The 15,594-nt window shown below is 56.6% G+C and overlaps 2 protein-coding genes across 6 annotated transcripts in view; one reads left to right on the forward strand and one right to left on the reverse strand.

Annotated features, from left to right (window-relative positions):
* The first annotated feature begins 303 nt into the window (after window positions 1-303).
* Window positions 304-14,263, forward strand: PRPF40B (pre-mRNA processing factor 40 homolog B). Its single transcript, XM_033117090.1, is given in 26 exon segments — window positions 304-367; window positions 1,132-1,275; window positions 1,583-1,648; window positions 2,313-2,340; window positions 2,565-2,590; window positions 2,724-2,834; window positions 3,120-3,240; window positions 3,321-3,345; window positions 3,534-3,731; window positions 3,966-4,095; window positions 4,180-4,244; window positions 4,789-4,953; window positions 5,028-5,136; window positions 5,480-5,630; window positions 6,328-6,461; window positions 7,097-7,211; window positions 7,359-7,450; window positions 11,580-11,696; window positions 11,921-12,058; window positions 12,257-12,352; window positions 12,600-12,686; window positions 12,902-13,019; window positions 13,022-13,078; window positions 13,332-13,393; window positions 13,505-13,655; window positions 13,748-14,263. Coding segments are annotated over 26 exon segments (2,616 nt in total). The 5' UTR covers window positions 304-349; the 3' UTR covers window positions 13,840-14,263.
* Window positions 14,264-14,596: 333 nt separating this feature from the next.
* FMNL3 (formin like 3) overlaps window positions 14,597-15,594 on the reverse strand; it is a 50,006-nt gene continuing 49,008 nt past the window's right edge. For 3 of the 5 annotated variants that reach the window (XM_033117088.1, XM_033117085.1, XM_033117084.1), the window contains one exon: window positions 14,597-15,529. In XM_033117088.1, coding sequence (XP_032972979.1) covers window positions 15,441-15,529 — 89 coding nt within the window. In that variant the 3' untranslated portion in view covers window positions 14,597-15,440. The remainder of the gene's footprint in view (window positions 15,530-15,594) is intronic. The other 2 variants (XM_033117083.1, XM_033117086.1) reach the window with 2 other exon arrangements.

Here is a 15,594-nt window from a genome sequence, read left to right on the forward strand (position 1 = left end):
GTCTGTGCTTACAAGCACAGCTTCCTCCATCTTTTCTTTGGCTTTGGCAAAATGGAAACTTCTAAAATAAAGTTGACGTCAAAGGGTCACGGCCAGCTGGCTCTGTGCTGGTGGAAGAGAAGAGCAGCCTACCCAGGGCTCAGAGCTGGGGGTGAGCAGGAAATTGGGCTTGGAGACCCTTCCTTGGAACTGTGTGCTCCTTTTTCACCCTCATCCCTCTGCGTACCTTTTGCAAAAGCCCATCCTTGCCCATCCTGGGTCCTATGACTTTTCTCTCCCTCAACAGTCGGTTCCCGATTCTGGTCCCCGGCCCCCAGCAGCGCCTGCCCCCTTCCCACCGGGGCCCCCCATGATGCCACCACCCTTCGTAAGTTTTGTGTCTTTCCCTGGGCTTGGCTTTTCCAGCCTGTACCCCCAGCTCCCCAGTCCCTAGCACTGCTGCACGGTTTTTGTGTAAAAAACGCCCTCTGCTGCCCTTGGAAGAGGGACGGTCTTGCTGGATTATTGGGGTAGGAGACGCTGGGGTTCCCCTCTCCATCCATAACGTTAACAGTTCCCTCTTTGTCTTTTTGTCCTTGGGACACACGGGCTGGGGTAGAAGTGGAAGTGGAAGGGAGAAGACCCCAATAGTTGTAAGGGCAGGGTGGGACTGTCGGTCTCTTTCACGACTCCTTATCTGTATTCTTTAAATATGCCACGCAAGTCAGCGGGACTAGCAGCTGGTGGTCATCAAGTTGGAGAAAAAGGGGTGGGAGGCAGGGGACTGTGGATTGAGTACCTGGACACCTGCCTTCTGGCCTCTTTGGGGAGAGTTGCTGAAGAGCTGAAGCCTTCCAGCCGCCGTCTGGTGGTTACACTTCCCTTTTCCCTCTTCTCTACCTCTCAAGAAGCTGTGTGCTTGCTTGTTAGACCCAGAGGACCCCCCCACCCCCACTCCCACTCCATCCCCTCACTACCACCAGTTATCAGTCTATCGCAGTGGTGAGGAAGGAGGCAGTTTCATGCTTTGTACTTCTCAAACTAAAGCCTTGGAATTGCCTCAGAGCTAAGGTGGAAGGTTCAGGTGGGAGACAAGTGGATCCCAGGCTGTGTCTTCTTGGCTCAGTATGTCTTTTTTTTCCTCATTTGCAGATGCCCCCTCCAGGAATCCCCCCACCCTTTCCTCCAATGGGACTACCTCCCATGAGTCAGAGACCACCCGCCATCCCCCCCATGCCCCCTGGCATCATGCCCCCAATGCTGCCACCCATGGGGGCGCCACCACCAATCACACAGGTAATCCCCTCCCCTGCACCAGGGCCCCAGAGAACCCTGTCAGTTTAGCTGGGGGTGGAGATGAGAGTGGGCGTCTGGACTTCAGAAACTGGGGAGGGAAGGAAGGAGCTTCAGGCCAGGCCCATGTGGGTTCATCTGCGGAATGACTGGAGAAAACTCAGGCTAGGCTGAGAGCCCAGAATCCCTTGGGGTTGCCTGAGAAGGTTCTGTGTGAGGGTCACGGCCCCAGCCGTCTCGCTCAGGACGCTGCTCAGCCTGTGCGTGCCCCCACCCCCGTAGCTGGTTTTTGTCTTCTTTGTATCCATAGATCCCCGGGATGGTACCTCCCATGATGCCGGGAATGCTGATGCCAGCGGTGCCCGTCACCGCAGCGGTAAGCACTGGGGCCGGCAGGAAGCAGGCTCTGCCCTGCGGCACTCCGGATGTGACTTGGAGTTCAGGGAATGGCTCCATGCTTTGCCTCTTCTCATCGGATGTACCTGGGTCCCTGGCAGCACTCTCCACAGAGTCCTCCTCTCCGGCCATGTTCTCAGCTCTTCTCGTTTCTCACTCATTCCCAAAGGCATATAAATTCTCTCTCGTTACTCACCGCTGTGCCCATCTCCCTCAAGGAACACACTCATGCCAGATACTGCTCACCCTCACAGAGCTAGCTCTGTGTACACGTAAATACGGTCCCGCTTCACATCTTCTTTGTCTCTGGAGGAAACACCAGCACCTCCTTGTGCCGCTGCTCGGTGTAGTAGAGTCTGGGTAGGATGTAGAATCGGGCATCCACTGTGGAAGGAGTGGGCCTCCGAGGTGGGCTCGACAAAATACTCTCGCTTGAGGAAAACGAAGAAAGGAGCTGCTGTGCGAGTCCCCCTGGGGTCTTAGAGCCACGGCACTAAAGGGTGGGGGAAGCTTGTTAGGGAGCAGAGATCCCTGGGAGCAGGACACATGGATCCTGGCCTGGCCTGCTTCTCCGTCCCCCATGGCCTGGGTCCTGGGGCCACTGGGCTTGGCCCCAACCCTTCCCCCTCCTCTTTCTTCGGCAGACGGCTCCGGGTGCGGACACCGCCAGCTGTGAGTCTTCTGGGGGTCTGTTCCCCCCAGGCTCGGAGGTTGGGGGGTACAGGGGAGAGGGGACTAGAGCCCACCCTGGATCATGCCTGTTGGGATGCCAGGGGGCCTGGGATTTTGATGGGACTAGAGGGTATATATTGGGGATGGAGTAAGGGAGGAATAGGTGGGGATAAGAGGGGTGTTGGTGCAAGGACTTAGTGTCTTTCCTCTGGCTTCTTTTCTAGCTGCTGTGGCTGGGACAGGCCCTCCGGTGAGTTCTTCCAGCTCAGGGGTCCCTGGGTAGAAAGGCTGAAAGTGGGGGGTTAATGGTTCAATCTTTGGGGTGCGGAGAAGAACCTTTGGGAAAGGGGCCTTGACCACCATTCTGTGCCCCCCTCCCCCAGAGGGCCCTGTGGAGTGAGCATGTGGCCCCTGATGGGCGCATCTACTACTACAATGCTGACGACAAGCAGTCCGTGTGGGAGAAGCCCAGCGTGCTCAAGTCCAAGGCGGAGGTCCTGAGCGGGGCTTTCTGGCCCTTCTGTCAGCTGCCCCGACCCTTCCAAGTGCTCGCTCTCCCGAGTCTCTGACCGTACACGCTGTGGTTTCTCTGATCCCGAGATCCCTGACCCCCCTAATCTCCCTAGGAGCTTAGGAAGTCCACCTTTCCCCATGTTGAACCAGGCCAGGTGGTAGCTAAAAACCGCTGTGTCCCCTATTCCCTGGGTCCCCGTAGCCCCCCAACTGTGGCTGGAGGGCATACCCAGCCCACTGATGTCCTCTGACCCATTCTCTTGCAGTTGCTGCTGTCCCAGTGTCCCTGGAAAGAGTATAAGTCAGACACAGGCAAGCCTTACTACTATAACAACCAGAGTAAGGAGTCCCGCTGGACCCGGCCCAAGGACCTGGATGACCTGGAGGGTGAGGATGGGGTGGGCTCAGGCAGGGGCTCTGGGAGGGGCCCTTGCTAGCTTGTGACCCTGTTCCCTTTCCCATTGCAGCTCTAGTCAAACAAGAGGCTGTAGGGTGAGTGACTTGCCGCCTGTCTGTCTGTACTTGGGGCCACCATCCCCATGACCTCTGCTCCGCGGGAGGAAGAGCCAGCTCTCAGTCTCCTTGCGGAGTGGTCTGCTCTGGCCCCCGTCCTTCTCCAGCCCCTGACCACCTCTGTCCCTGCTCTACTTCTGGACACTGCCCTTCTGGCTCACCTGCAGGAAACAGCAGCAGCCACAGACACTACAGCCGCCTCCTCAGCCACAGCCTGACCCCCCACCTGCGCCTCCTGGCCCCACCTCCGTGCCCATGGGCCTCCTAGAACCGGAGCCGGGTGGGAGTGAAGATTGTGATGGGTCAGATGCTGCCCAGCCCCTGGAGCAGGGCTTCCTGCAGCAGCCGGAGGAGGGCCCCAGCAGGTGAGGGCCGCCCGCACGGCATTCTGGATGCTGGCCTTAGGCAGCCTCCCAGCCTGGTTCAACCCTTGACTTCCGCTAGGCCTGTCGGGAAGGGTGAGGAGGTGTGGGCATGACCTCAAGGGCAGAAGAGGGCTGCTCTGGGGAGCCAGGAGGGGGTGGTTTGCTGCGGATCATGCAGGGCACTGCAGCCTCCGGGGACAGGGGTGTGGTTTCTGAGTCCCCTTTGCCTCCCAGTTCTGCTGGACAGCAGCAGCCACTACAGCAGGAGGAAGAGGAGGCAAAGCCAGAACCAGAGCGGTCTGGCCTCAGTTGGAGCAACCGTGAGAAGGCAAAGCAGGCCTTTAAGGAGCTGCTGAGGGACAAGGTGCTGAGCGGGGGGGCTCCCAGGGCAGGCCTGGAGGGGGCTGGAGGGGGCCAGGCCTCGTGACCCCCACCTGCTCCATTCCAGGCTGTCCCCTCCAACGCCTCATGGGAACAGGCCATGAAGATGGTGGTCACCGACCCCCGGTACAGGTAGGCCTGGGCAGAGGGAGCCAGGCCCTCCAGACCCCATTCATAGAGCGACTGGGCAAGCGTCTCCCTGAGAAGCCCTAGCTCAGAGGCCCCAAGTGGCCAGAGTCAGGAGAGTGGTAGACGGGAGGGTTTGAGGGGAAGAGAAGCTACGGAGGGCCTCCAGGAGGAAGGGGAGGAATCAGACGTGAAACATTCAATAAATGCTGCTTGAATTGAATTGATTTGAATTGAGTTAATGGGGAAAGGGGGCAGGATAGGGCAGAGCCCCGACTGCAGTTTGCGTACCCCAAAGCGCAAGGGCCAAGCAGTAGCCGCGTCCTGGAGCCCGTCGCTTCCCCTCACTGCCTCTCCTCCTCCCACCTCTCAGAGACCTGTCTTGCCTCCTTGTACCCTGGAGCCCCTGCAGCCTGCTTTGCCCATGCATGGACCCCTCACTCAGTGCTGTGGAGACCTGTCCCCCGTGTGCCATGATCCTGCTTTGTGGGCTCTGCAGGGTGATTCAGGCTGACTCCTCTGTTCCCCCTCCCCCCAACTCCCACCCCAGTGCCTTGCCCAAACTGAGTGAGAAAAAGCAGGCATTCAATGCCTACAAGGCGCAGCGGGAGAAGGAGGAGAAGGAAGAGGCCCGGCTAAGGGCCAAGGAGGCCAAGCAGACCTTGCAGCACTTCCTGGAGCAGCACGAGCGCATGACCTCTACCACCCGCTACCGGTCAGGGACCTGGGCTGGGGTGGCCCGGGGTCTCTGTCCTCGGCCTGCCTACCCACAGTCCATATGCTCCACAGGCGGGCAGAACAGACCTTTGGGGAGCTGGAGGTCTGGGCGGTGGTCCCCGAGAGGGATCGGAAAGAGGTTTATGACGACGTCCTCTTCTTCCTGGCCAAGAAGGAGAAGGTAACAGTCGCTGAGAAGGCTCAGACTTCCTGTTTCTGCTTCCTTACAGACCCTGGCCATTCATTTCCCCAAATGCCCCGGGGTCCCCGCTGCTTACCTGGAAGCTGGTGTGGCACTTACACATCTTTATCTCTGCTCTGGGCCTCCAACCCTGGGCGTGGGCGGTAGGAAGGAGTCGGGGTTGCTCTGTCCCCTGTGCTCCTTCCCCTTGCTGGGGACATGAAGGCCTTGCGCCTGGCCCTCCTGGGGTCCCCTAGCTGCCTGCCTTTCCCCAAATCCTCTGCCCAGGCCCACTTGGGCACTTTTGGCCTGTCCTGCCTCACCCCATCCTGTGGCTCCCCAGGAACAGGCCAAGCAGCTCCGGCGCCGCAACATCCAGGCCCTGAAGGGCATCCTGGATGGGATGAGCAGCGTCACCTTCCAGACCACGTGGTCCCAGGCCCAACAGTACCTCATGGACAACCCCAGCTTTGCTCAGGACCATCAGCTGCAGAGTAAGCCCGGGGCCCCACGCCCACCTGTCCCTCCCCCTTGCTCACTGACGGTCTCCAGGGCTGCCTCATACAGCTCCCCTGCACCTCCTGCCCTCCTGGACGGCCAGGTCCCTGTCCGTCTCTGGACTCGGGAGCGGCCAGAATGCTCAGGACGCTCCCTCCTGCGTGGGGTCCACTGTTGACCTGGAGATTACGTGTCCTCGGAGGAAGAGCTGTGGGATAGGAAACGGAAGGCCTGGAGATGATGGCTTTTATAGCCGATGTGAAGATTGTCGTAAACTGTCATGGCAATGTTGGCATGAACTGGTCACACGTTACCATATGCTGTTCCTGGCCGGTGATGACTGGCTACATCAGAAATTCACCTTCTGAAGTTGCATCAAAGCTCGATTGGTTCCCGGTTCCATAACCATGAAATCTCAGATCTCAAGAGAACTGATTTCATAAACGTGATGACTTCCAGTAACTAAATGTATAAGAGCTAAATTCTTGCGAATTTTTTTTCATGCAATTAATTAGTGATCCCTCCCCAAGAACCCCATTCCGGTGGCCTCTGCCACAGAGCCCTCTGTCACCTCGCCCCGTCATCCTGGCTCTCCCCAGTACCTACGGGGACAGCATCCTTGGAGCAGTGGGGGTGCTGGGGCTGAGGGTGTCCCCTGGGGCGGTGCCCACTGAGTCTCCTCCCTGCGGTTAGACATGGATAAGGAAGACGCACTGATCTGCTTCGAGGAGCACATCCGAGCTCTAGAGAGGGAGGAGGAGGAAGAGCGGGAGCGGGCCCGCCTCCGGGAGCGGCGCCAGCAACGCAAGAACCGGGAGGCCTTCCAGGTATGTTTGCCGCCCGATTGGAGCTCCCCTCTGCCTGCATCGTGGCCTCCCACCTGTGCCCTGCCTCCTGCGCCAGGCCCACTGTTCCTCTGTGCCCAGCCCTGCCCCAGCCCCACCAGGCCTCTTGGTGCCCGCAGTCTGCCCCTGCCGTGTCCCCTCAACTCAGCCCTGCTCCTCGAGGGAGACGAGATGTGTGCGCCACCCAGAAACTGCCAGCAGAGAGCACCCTCAAGGCACAGCCTGGCAGCTGGGCCAAGTTTTATGTCTCTTTGGTGGGGAGCCAGACAGGCATAGCTTTTCCCCAGCTTGGAGGTGGTGGTAGTGAGGGTTACTTAGCCGTAACACATGGGGAAGTTAAAACCAAGTCATGGGAAGATTGTGCTGCAGGCAAGTTTCTATTCTTTGCCTTCCTGCCTGGCTCACTCTCGTGTTTTAGTCTGTCCCTCTCTGTATTTACATTCTTTCCTTTCGCATTGCTCTCTGCTTCCCCATCTGTATCTCTTCATCTCTGTCTCCCTGGTCTGCATTTCCTCAATCTGGATTGTCCCTGCCCCTCCTGCCATCCCTCTTTTCCTCCCCAGTCTTTTCCTCCCTCCCTGTCTCACTCTCCCTCTCACTGGACTCTCCCTGCTCAGACCTTCCTGGACGAGCTGCACGAGACAGGGCAGCTGCACTCTATGTCCACCTGGATGGAGCTGTACCCAGCAGTCAGCACTGATGTCCGCTTTGCCAACATGCTGGGCCAGCCGGGTAAGGCAGCCGGGCTCCCCTTCTCTGGCCTGGCTTCCTGCCCTGCTGGGCTCTCTGCACTCCCACTCCTGGGTCCTGTCCTCGACCCCACCCCCAGGCCTTGGGAAGCTGCCGCCCGCCAGGCCCCCCTCCCTCCCTCCCCCACAGGCTCCACCCCTCTGGACTTGTTCAAGTTCTATGTGGAGGAGTTGAAGGCACGATTCCATGATGAGAAGAAGATCATTAAGGACATCCTTAAGGTGAGGGAGACGTGGGCTTGTGAATGGACGCAGGCTGGGGACAGAGTGCGCTCCCCAGACAGGACGCCCTGACAAGTCCTGTTTGGCAGGAGCATTGCAGCTCCCTTGAGCAGATACCTGCTGTGCTACTTTACCTGCACTGGGGACACAGAAATGAATAAGATACCATTTCTGCTCATGAGGAGCTCGCAGCCTAATAGGAAGGTAGACGTTACAAGTGTTACACAGAGGGACAAGTGTTATTACAAAGACGAGAATCAGAAGAATTGACATTTGAGTCGGTGGCGGTCCTGGGCATAGAGGACTACAGGAGCGAAAGGGGGTGGGGACAGAGCATGGCAGGCTCGAGGAGCCGGGAGCACAGCTAATCATACACCGGTAGCTCACAGATATGTTCCTCCTGATCCGTACAGTGTCTTAGAAAAGTTTGGAATTTTTGTCACATTTAAGATCAGGAGATTGCACATAAAAATCTGGATCTACAGCTCTCTTGGGAATTTGGATTATCTAGAAGCACTGGGCTGGTTTTGCAAGGCATTCAGGGACCCCTCCCCTCCCCCCCCCCCAGATGCCACTGCATTTTAGAAGGGGCACGTCATCCTTATCTTCACTCCTTCTTATCACTTCGCTGTGGTGGCAGTGAGTTCAGCTGCCATTTACCGTCGCAGTCACACTGCACGTTGCTTTTCTTCCACTGGAGAAGTAGTTCTCAATCTCCATGCCTATCAAAGATGGAAAAGGGAGCGATGGACTAAGAGAGACGTGTGTTTCAGATGAAGAAAACAAAAAGCTTATATCTTTGAGGAAGTGAAGAACATTCTAATGCATTTGCGGAGGCAGTATGCACATTTGTGAGGAGCAGGACCATGGAGGCAGACTGCCTGGGCTAAAAGCTTAACCACGTACTGGTGGTGTGACCTTGAGCACATTGTTTAACCTATCTGAGCCGTAGTTTCCTCATCTGAAAAATGAGTTTTCTACCAAAGTATGCCTACTTACGGAGAGGAGTAGTAATAACATGGCACCTGTAAGGTGAGAGGGTCTGAGAAGAAAGCTAGAAATGCCCCACTGCACACACAGCATTTCTTTGAAGTCCTATGTTTTGCCCTACAAATTCATGCAGGTGTTGCATTCTAATACCACGTTACTTCTCTACCTAATACAAACTTAATTTTTAAAATTACTGACCTCAGGTAAGACATGTATTGTCTGTCCTGTGGCTTCCTCTATTCTCTGGAACCACATGTCCCAGTTTGGAAGTAGAGCCCTGCGTGTAAAATTCCTTGAATGCTAAAACAAGCAGTTTGAATTTTTATCTTGTAAGTAATGGGGAGCCGGGGAATGAAATGATCAGATGACGTCTTGGAAAAGCCCTGGTGAGCGTGTAGAGTGGTACCTCTTACTGAGGAGCAGGGATACTAGGCGGTTAGTACCTGCAGCCTCAATCCTACTGACAGCGATAGTGGCTGGTAATTCAAATAAATGTTGAGCTTGAGTCATCCTGTTCTGACTCCCTCCCAGACCTGTGCCCCACTGGTGGGGCCATTCGGTAGAAAAGTCTGAGTGGCCCTGGCCTGTTGAGGCTGGGTCAGAGGTGTGGGAGGTGGGCAGCAAGGCCAGTCAGGAGGCTGTGCAGTGATCCAGGTGGGACATGAGCATGGGCTGGGCACGGGGGTGGCAGATGAGGAAAGAGCTGTGGCGCTCCAGCTGTTTCTGAGACTCCCTAGGTTTCCTCAGTGGTGCCTTCGGACGAGCAGGGGGGAGTTATGCTCCTTCCTGTTCGCAAGTACAGCAGCTTGCTTCTCTTTTCTACTTCGAGGTTCTGCATGATATTTTTATTGACAGAAATGTTTCTGCTGTTAAAAAAAAAAAAAGTTTTAAACCAGCACGATAGTCACTCATTGACGGTGTGTGTGTGTGTGTGTGTGTGTGTGTGTGTGTGTGTGTGTGTGTGATTGAGGGAAAGGAAGAAGTGAGTTGGAGTGGCAGGAGGTGATGATGGCGCCATTGGTGACAATTAAGCAGGAAGAACAGGGCTGGAGAAAACAGGAATTCCATTGGCAGAATTATTCTCAGAAACAACCTGGAGCAGGGAGGAATAAAGTAAATAGCATATATTCAATAGGATAATCAAACAAAGTAGACATATCTAATCCAGGAGAGCTAAATTTTATTGGACACGTGACTTTTAGCCACCGAGGGGCTGGTACGGCCGACAGGCCTGCAGGAGGCCTATCCTCTCTGAGTCCTGTCTCTTCACTCCTCCAGATAGAGAAGCTTCCTTAGACAGTTCCCCTTCCTGGGCTCCTGCCTACTGAAGGCCGGTGAGCCCAGGAGTCCCTGTGGCACCCCAGTCAGGCGGGCTGCACTGGTGCCTCTCATCCCACAGGATAATGCCAAGAGCCCTGGACTTTGAAGCGCTGGCAGACAGAAGATCTGGGCCTGGGAGATCCATGGGGGCGTGGGGCTGGGGAGAGGGGCTCATGGGAAATGATTGTTTGGGGAGATCTGCTGAATTTGAGGTGTCGATTAAATATCCAGTCTAGTATAGGTCTGAACATGAGAGGTGGGAATGAAATACCTAGGGACAGTGCAGATTGCAAAGACTAAGTGCTGTTCATGGGACAAGTGCATATAAGAGAGACAATAAAAGAGGTCAGAGAGACAGGAGGGGATCCTGGAGAGGGGAGCAGTGGAGACGTGAACAGCAGAGGTGCTGAGGACCAGGTGAGCTGAGCGAGGACCGAGAAAGGGCCCTATTGGGACATGAGCAACCTTTGGGGGAACAGTGTCCATAAAGAGGGTAGGGTAGATGCAGCACACGCTTTAGAGTCAGATAACTCCTGGCTATTTATTGGTGGAGACCTCCCAACCAGTGGCTCTGAGCCTCACTTTCCTCATCTGTAAAATGGGGATAACTTATGTGCAAGGTTGTGAGAATTTAATAACATTTGGTAGTGTATTGCTTATGATAGACTCAATATTCATTTTTCTTTGTGCTGCATTGAAAGATTTTGAAGCAAAGGAAAAGAGGCAGAGGTTGTGAGCTTAAGGAAGGTGAGAGAAGGATGGCAAGGAAGTTCCAGGTTAAGTGAGGTATGTGCTTGATGAAAGGAGCCAGTGAAGAGATGAGATTGAAGCTTCACTTCCCCCACGAGAGATTGATATGTTTGAGAAAGGCTGGAGAGCGTGGGTTGAGGAAGCCCTCTCCGAAGGAGCAAGAGCATGCCTTTGCTCTCAGCAGGAAGGCTGGAGCCAGTTACAGCTGTGTGGAGGGAGAGGGAGAGGCTGGGCCTGTGCCCCGGCGGACTGGAAAGCCAGACTGTAAACTCCAGCGGCTCCACTTCCCACCAAGTTGTCTTGGGCCGAGTGAGATAACTTTCCTAAAGCTCTGCTTCATTGGGATATGTGAGGATTAAACGAGAAGTACAGAGCCTGGCCTATGGTGCTTTGAGAATGTGAGGTGTTTTTAATATTATTTGGGGGTTGCGCACCTGGTTGGCCTCCATTTCTCCCGTGGACCATGTCATCTGTGGGTGTAGTGCCTACAAGTATGGGCTTTGGTGTTCGAAAGAGCTGGGGTAGAGTTCTCGCTCAGCCATCTGCTAATTAGCTATGAGACTTTGGGCAAGTTCTCTAGTTTCTCTAAACCGTGGTTTTTCCCTTCCACATAAAATGAGGAGACTAGGATTTGTGCTTCAATTTTGACAGGTGAGGATTCAATGAGATAATGTGTGTGAAGCGCTCAGCTTGGTAGCTGGTACATAGTAAGCACTCAATAATACAGCCAAAGGGTGGGACCAGCAGAGGCTGACTGAGCAGCAGGAGGGGCCAGCAAGGCCCAGGCTTTAAGCCAAAGGAACAAAGAACTATTGTGAAAAAGTCAGGCATCGATCAGCAGACATCACACCCCACCCCCCCTCCCTGTGTGATCCAATCCTCCAGCAACTGTGACACCAGGGTAGGCCTGGAGGCTTAACCATTAGAAGGTGAGGACTCGGGACAGCTTGGTTTCTGAGCGCATCCCAGTCCCGTGAATCTGGGGAGGGGACTTCCTGAGCATCCCGTAGTTGGACCCCTATGCCTGCCCTGGAGGTGCCCCCTGCTTCATGCGCTGCTGTGCCCACAGGACCGGGGCTTCTGTGTGGAGGTGAACACAGCCTTTGAGGACTTCGCCCACGTCATAAGCTTTGACAAGAGGGCTGCCGCGCTGGACGCAGGCAACATCAAGCTGACCTTCAATAGTGTGAGGGGTCAGGCGGGGCGGGGTTATAGCCAGGGCGCCTGCTCAGACTCACCCCTGTGTCTTGTTCCATTCCTTCTCGCTCACTGTCCCAGTATAACCACCCCCTGTTCAGGGGATGATGGTAGGAGCCCAGACCCCAACTTCCCACCTCCTGAGGTATACCTGAGGGGGCCCGGGCACCCACCCTCCTGGTTGACCCTGTTCTGTGTGCTTTCTGCCCTCAGCTGCTGGAGAAAGCAGAGGCGCGGGAGCGAGAGCGGGAGAAGGAGGAGGCACGCAGGCTGCGGCGCAGGGAGGCTGCCTTTCGAAGCATGCTGAGGCAGGCCGTGCCGGCCCTGGAGCTGGGCACCGCCTGGGAAGAGGTCAGGGCAGCGGCCGGGCGCCACACCGCCCGTCCTGAGGGCAGCGTTGCTGCTCCACCACTGGTGGCTCACCCCGGTCAGCACAGCTGGCTTCGGCTCCGGCTCCCTTCCTTTCTCCGCCCCAGCCCTGCCCTGTGCTCACGGCGGCGCCCAGGCCGTGCCGGGGCCAGTCTCATCAGCCGTGCTCTCCCGTTCAAGGTCCGTGAGCGCTTTGTGTGCGACTCAGCCTTTGAGCAGATCACCCTGGAGTCGGAGCGGATCCGGCTCTTCCGGGAGTTCCTGCAGGTACTGGAGGTGAGGCACACCTGGTCCGCTTAAAACGCCTGCGGTGAGGCAGAGTCGGGCGCTTGAACACCCAAGGCCAGCCGCACCGTTTTCCAGCCCTGCAGCTCTCCTTTCTGGGCAACTTAAGGGGGGCGGGTCCTAGATGCCCTGGATAGGCCTAAGTGTTGCGCCTCAAGAGGCGAAACAGCTTTAGGTTGCAGAGCCCTTGCTGAATCTAACCCTGGTGCCTTCCTTACTCTCGCTTTGCCTGTACCAGACTGAATGCCAGCACCTCCACACCAAAGGCCGAAAGCACGGCAGAAAGGGCAAGAAGCACCATCGCAAGCGTTCCCACTCACCCTCAGTGAGTTGGCAGGTAGAGGGAGGTGGGTGAGGCTGGACTGTCCTTGGGGAAATCAGAACCACTTTTCTTACTTTTTCCCGACATCACCTCCCCTGGAAGGAGATTTAAGGATTCCTTTGGCCCTGGATCCTGCTCTTTGCCCCCAATTCCCAGACTTGAGGGCGTCTGAAGGCCAGGGAACCTCCATGCTGACATGTTTCTGCTCATCTGCCCAGGGCTCTGAGTCAGAAGAGGAGGAGCTGCCTCCACCATCTCTCCGGCCCCCCAAACGGAGGCGGCGGAACCCTTCTGAGTCTGGCTCTGAGCCCTCTTCCTCACTTGAGTCAGTTGAAAGTGGGGTGCTGCCCTTGGAGGTCGGAGCTCCCCATCCTCCCGCCTTCTTCTTGGATCAGGTAAGAGTTGAGAGCTAGAGAAGTTGACCCAGACCAAGAGGAAGCCCTGGGGAGCGCCCGTCCCAGAGGGAGAGTGGATGGGGAGGGTAGGAAGAACTTCCCATCCCTGCCCAGGAGAAGGGAGGAAAACTGGGCTGAGACCTCAGGCAGGCCCGTCTGAGGAATGAGCAGACAGAGGATGGACTGTGGCACAGGAAAGGGTGAGCCCTAACTTCTCCCATGGGACTGAGACGGGGGGGTTCTCTATCTCCAGATCATGGTCTTCGGAAAGCCAAGAAACCAAAAAAGAAAACTAAGAAGAGAAGACACAAGTCGGTGCGTAAAGAAGAGCTTCTGCCCACGGCCCGGCTATTGTGTGAGACCTCCTCCACCCGCCTCCGGGCTGCCCTTCACAGGAACTGAGGCGGCGGCTCTGGGGTCTTACAGAACAGTCCTGAGAGCGAGACAGACCCTGAGGAGAAACCTGGCAAGGAGAGTGAGGAGAAAGAGCCAGAACAAGAGAAGGACAGGGAGCTCCGGCTGGTCGAGCTCCCTAACCGCTCCCCAGGTTTTGGAATCAAGAAGGAGAAGGTGAGAGGCAGGTCCACTGCCCGGCCCAGGTAGCGCTCTGTCCGGGCGTCCGCAGCCCTCAGGGGAGGCGCTGGGTGAGCTGTGCCTTTGTTCCACCAGACGGCTGGGACACGTCAGAAAGCGAGCTGAGTGAGGGTGAGCTGGAAAGGCGGCGGCGGACACTCCTGCAGCAGCTGGACGACCACCAGTGACCCCACAAGCTGCGCAGCCTCGGGTCTGTGTGAGGCTGTGGCTCCATGACACCCTCGCCGTCTGCCACACGCCTTCCTTAGGCTGGTCTGTGTCCACTTTTTCTCAAGTAACCCCACCCCCAACACACCACTGCTGGCACCTCCCCAGGTTGCTCGTGGTGTTGAAGGGCCCCCCCCCACTTCCCGGACAAGTAGCACAGTCCTTGCCCTCAGCCCCACACCAGAGATTGGTGGTGTATGGCACGCGGGGTGGGTGGTGCCAGTAGATTAAAATGTGAGAAGGGGCCTCCAGGGAAGAGGGACAGGCTGGTGGACACAACCTGGGTGGCAGAGGGTGGGGTCCTATCCTCTAGCATCGGTGCCTGCTTCTGCCTGCCTGGGCCCTAGGGCTCGACCACTCCTTCCTCCAACCCTGGGACCCAGTGGATGTGTGTTTTGTTTTGTTTTTGTTTTTTAAATAACAATATTTATAACATGGCCAGTGGTTCTTTTGTCTTCCCCATATGCAAGTGGGACCCGCTGGGGACTAGGCAGGTCCCCCCATGGCCAGCAGAGGGCACCAGCGTCTCGTGGCAGGCCTGCCTCCCTTTGTGTGGTTGGAGGGCACCCAGCCTGGTTCCCTTCTCCGGGCTTCAGCGCTCACCTCCCCCAAGCAGATGGCAGCTCTGCCCAGCCTCCTTTCTATCCCTGTGGCGCCAATCAGGCTAAATGGCCACCCTAGCCCTCCACACTCAGAAAGAGAAGACAGTCAGGCCTGGTGCTTCAAGCCTTTGTTGAAAGAAGGGCTAGGGTTTATGTACAAGAGAGTAGGAAGGTGGTACATGTACAAAACGACTGGCCCCCTGCATTGCCTTCCAGGACCTAAGAAACTTGCAGGGGACTGAGAAAATAGCCAGCTAAGACCACCATGTCCCCCGCCCCCCAAATAAAAGCTGAGGAAAGGAGGTGAAGATGCTGTTGGCACACCCTTTCTCTAGCTGTCTTAGGGCTGGGGCAGAGAAAACCCTTTGCCCACCTCGGCAAGGACAGAGTCAGCTTGGAGTGGAGAAAGGGCCAGGTCCAAGGGCAACGAGCCTGGCATCTCTCCTCTACCCTTATCACTAGGGCACAGCTGAGCGGGGCACAGGCTTACGAGGCCTTGCTCCTGGTAAAAGATGATCTGAGATTGGCAGGGTCCCAGGGCTCCCAAGCCTGGATATTCCTAGACCACAGCTGACCATAGGGCTGTGAAAAGGAAGGGAGAAAAACAAGGGAGAGTTGCTTTCTCTCGTCCCTCTGGCTCTAATGACAGAGGGGCCTAGATGCCCCAATGTAGGCTAAAGCTGGAAATGGTTTCTCCACCCTGGACTGACCCTTGGTGACCCTTCGGGAAATGAAGTTGAAGACCTTGAGGGCAAAGTGCAGTACTGGAGGCACCAGGGCCATGCCAGGCCCCAAAAGACCTGGTGCCCAGTGGCGGCAGGCGAGATGCAGCTTTGACAGCTGGGTAGACACCGGGTTGGGAGCAGCATAGCCCTCTGCTGGGCACTTGGCCAATTCCAGGGCTCCAGGTCCACTGGCAGGACTCTGAGGGTAGAAGTGCTTCTGTCTCCTGGAGGGTCTCAGTGGGGGCCTGGAGCCCGAGGGGGGCCACTGGGTGGTGTGGCACTCCTGGCTTGGTGGCGAACGACAATGGGCTGGCAGTGGAGGCCTGTGGGGGAGACAGGCCCATGAACAGGCAGGCAGCCAGGCTAGGCCCCCCCCCGCCGTAGGACA

Source organism: Rhinolophus ferrumequinum, chromosome 10 (genome assembly GCF_004115265.2).
Source record: "Rhinolophus ferrumequinum isolate MPI-CBG mRhiFer1 chromosome 10, mRhiFer1_v1.p, whole genome shotgun sequence".
In the NCBI taxonomy this organism is placed as follows: Eukaryota; Metazoa; Chordata; class Mammalia; order Chiroptera; family Rhinolophidae; genus Rhinolophus; species Rhinolophus ferrumequinum.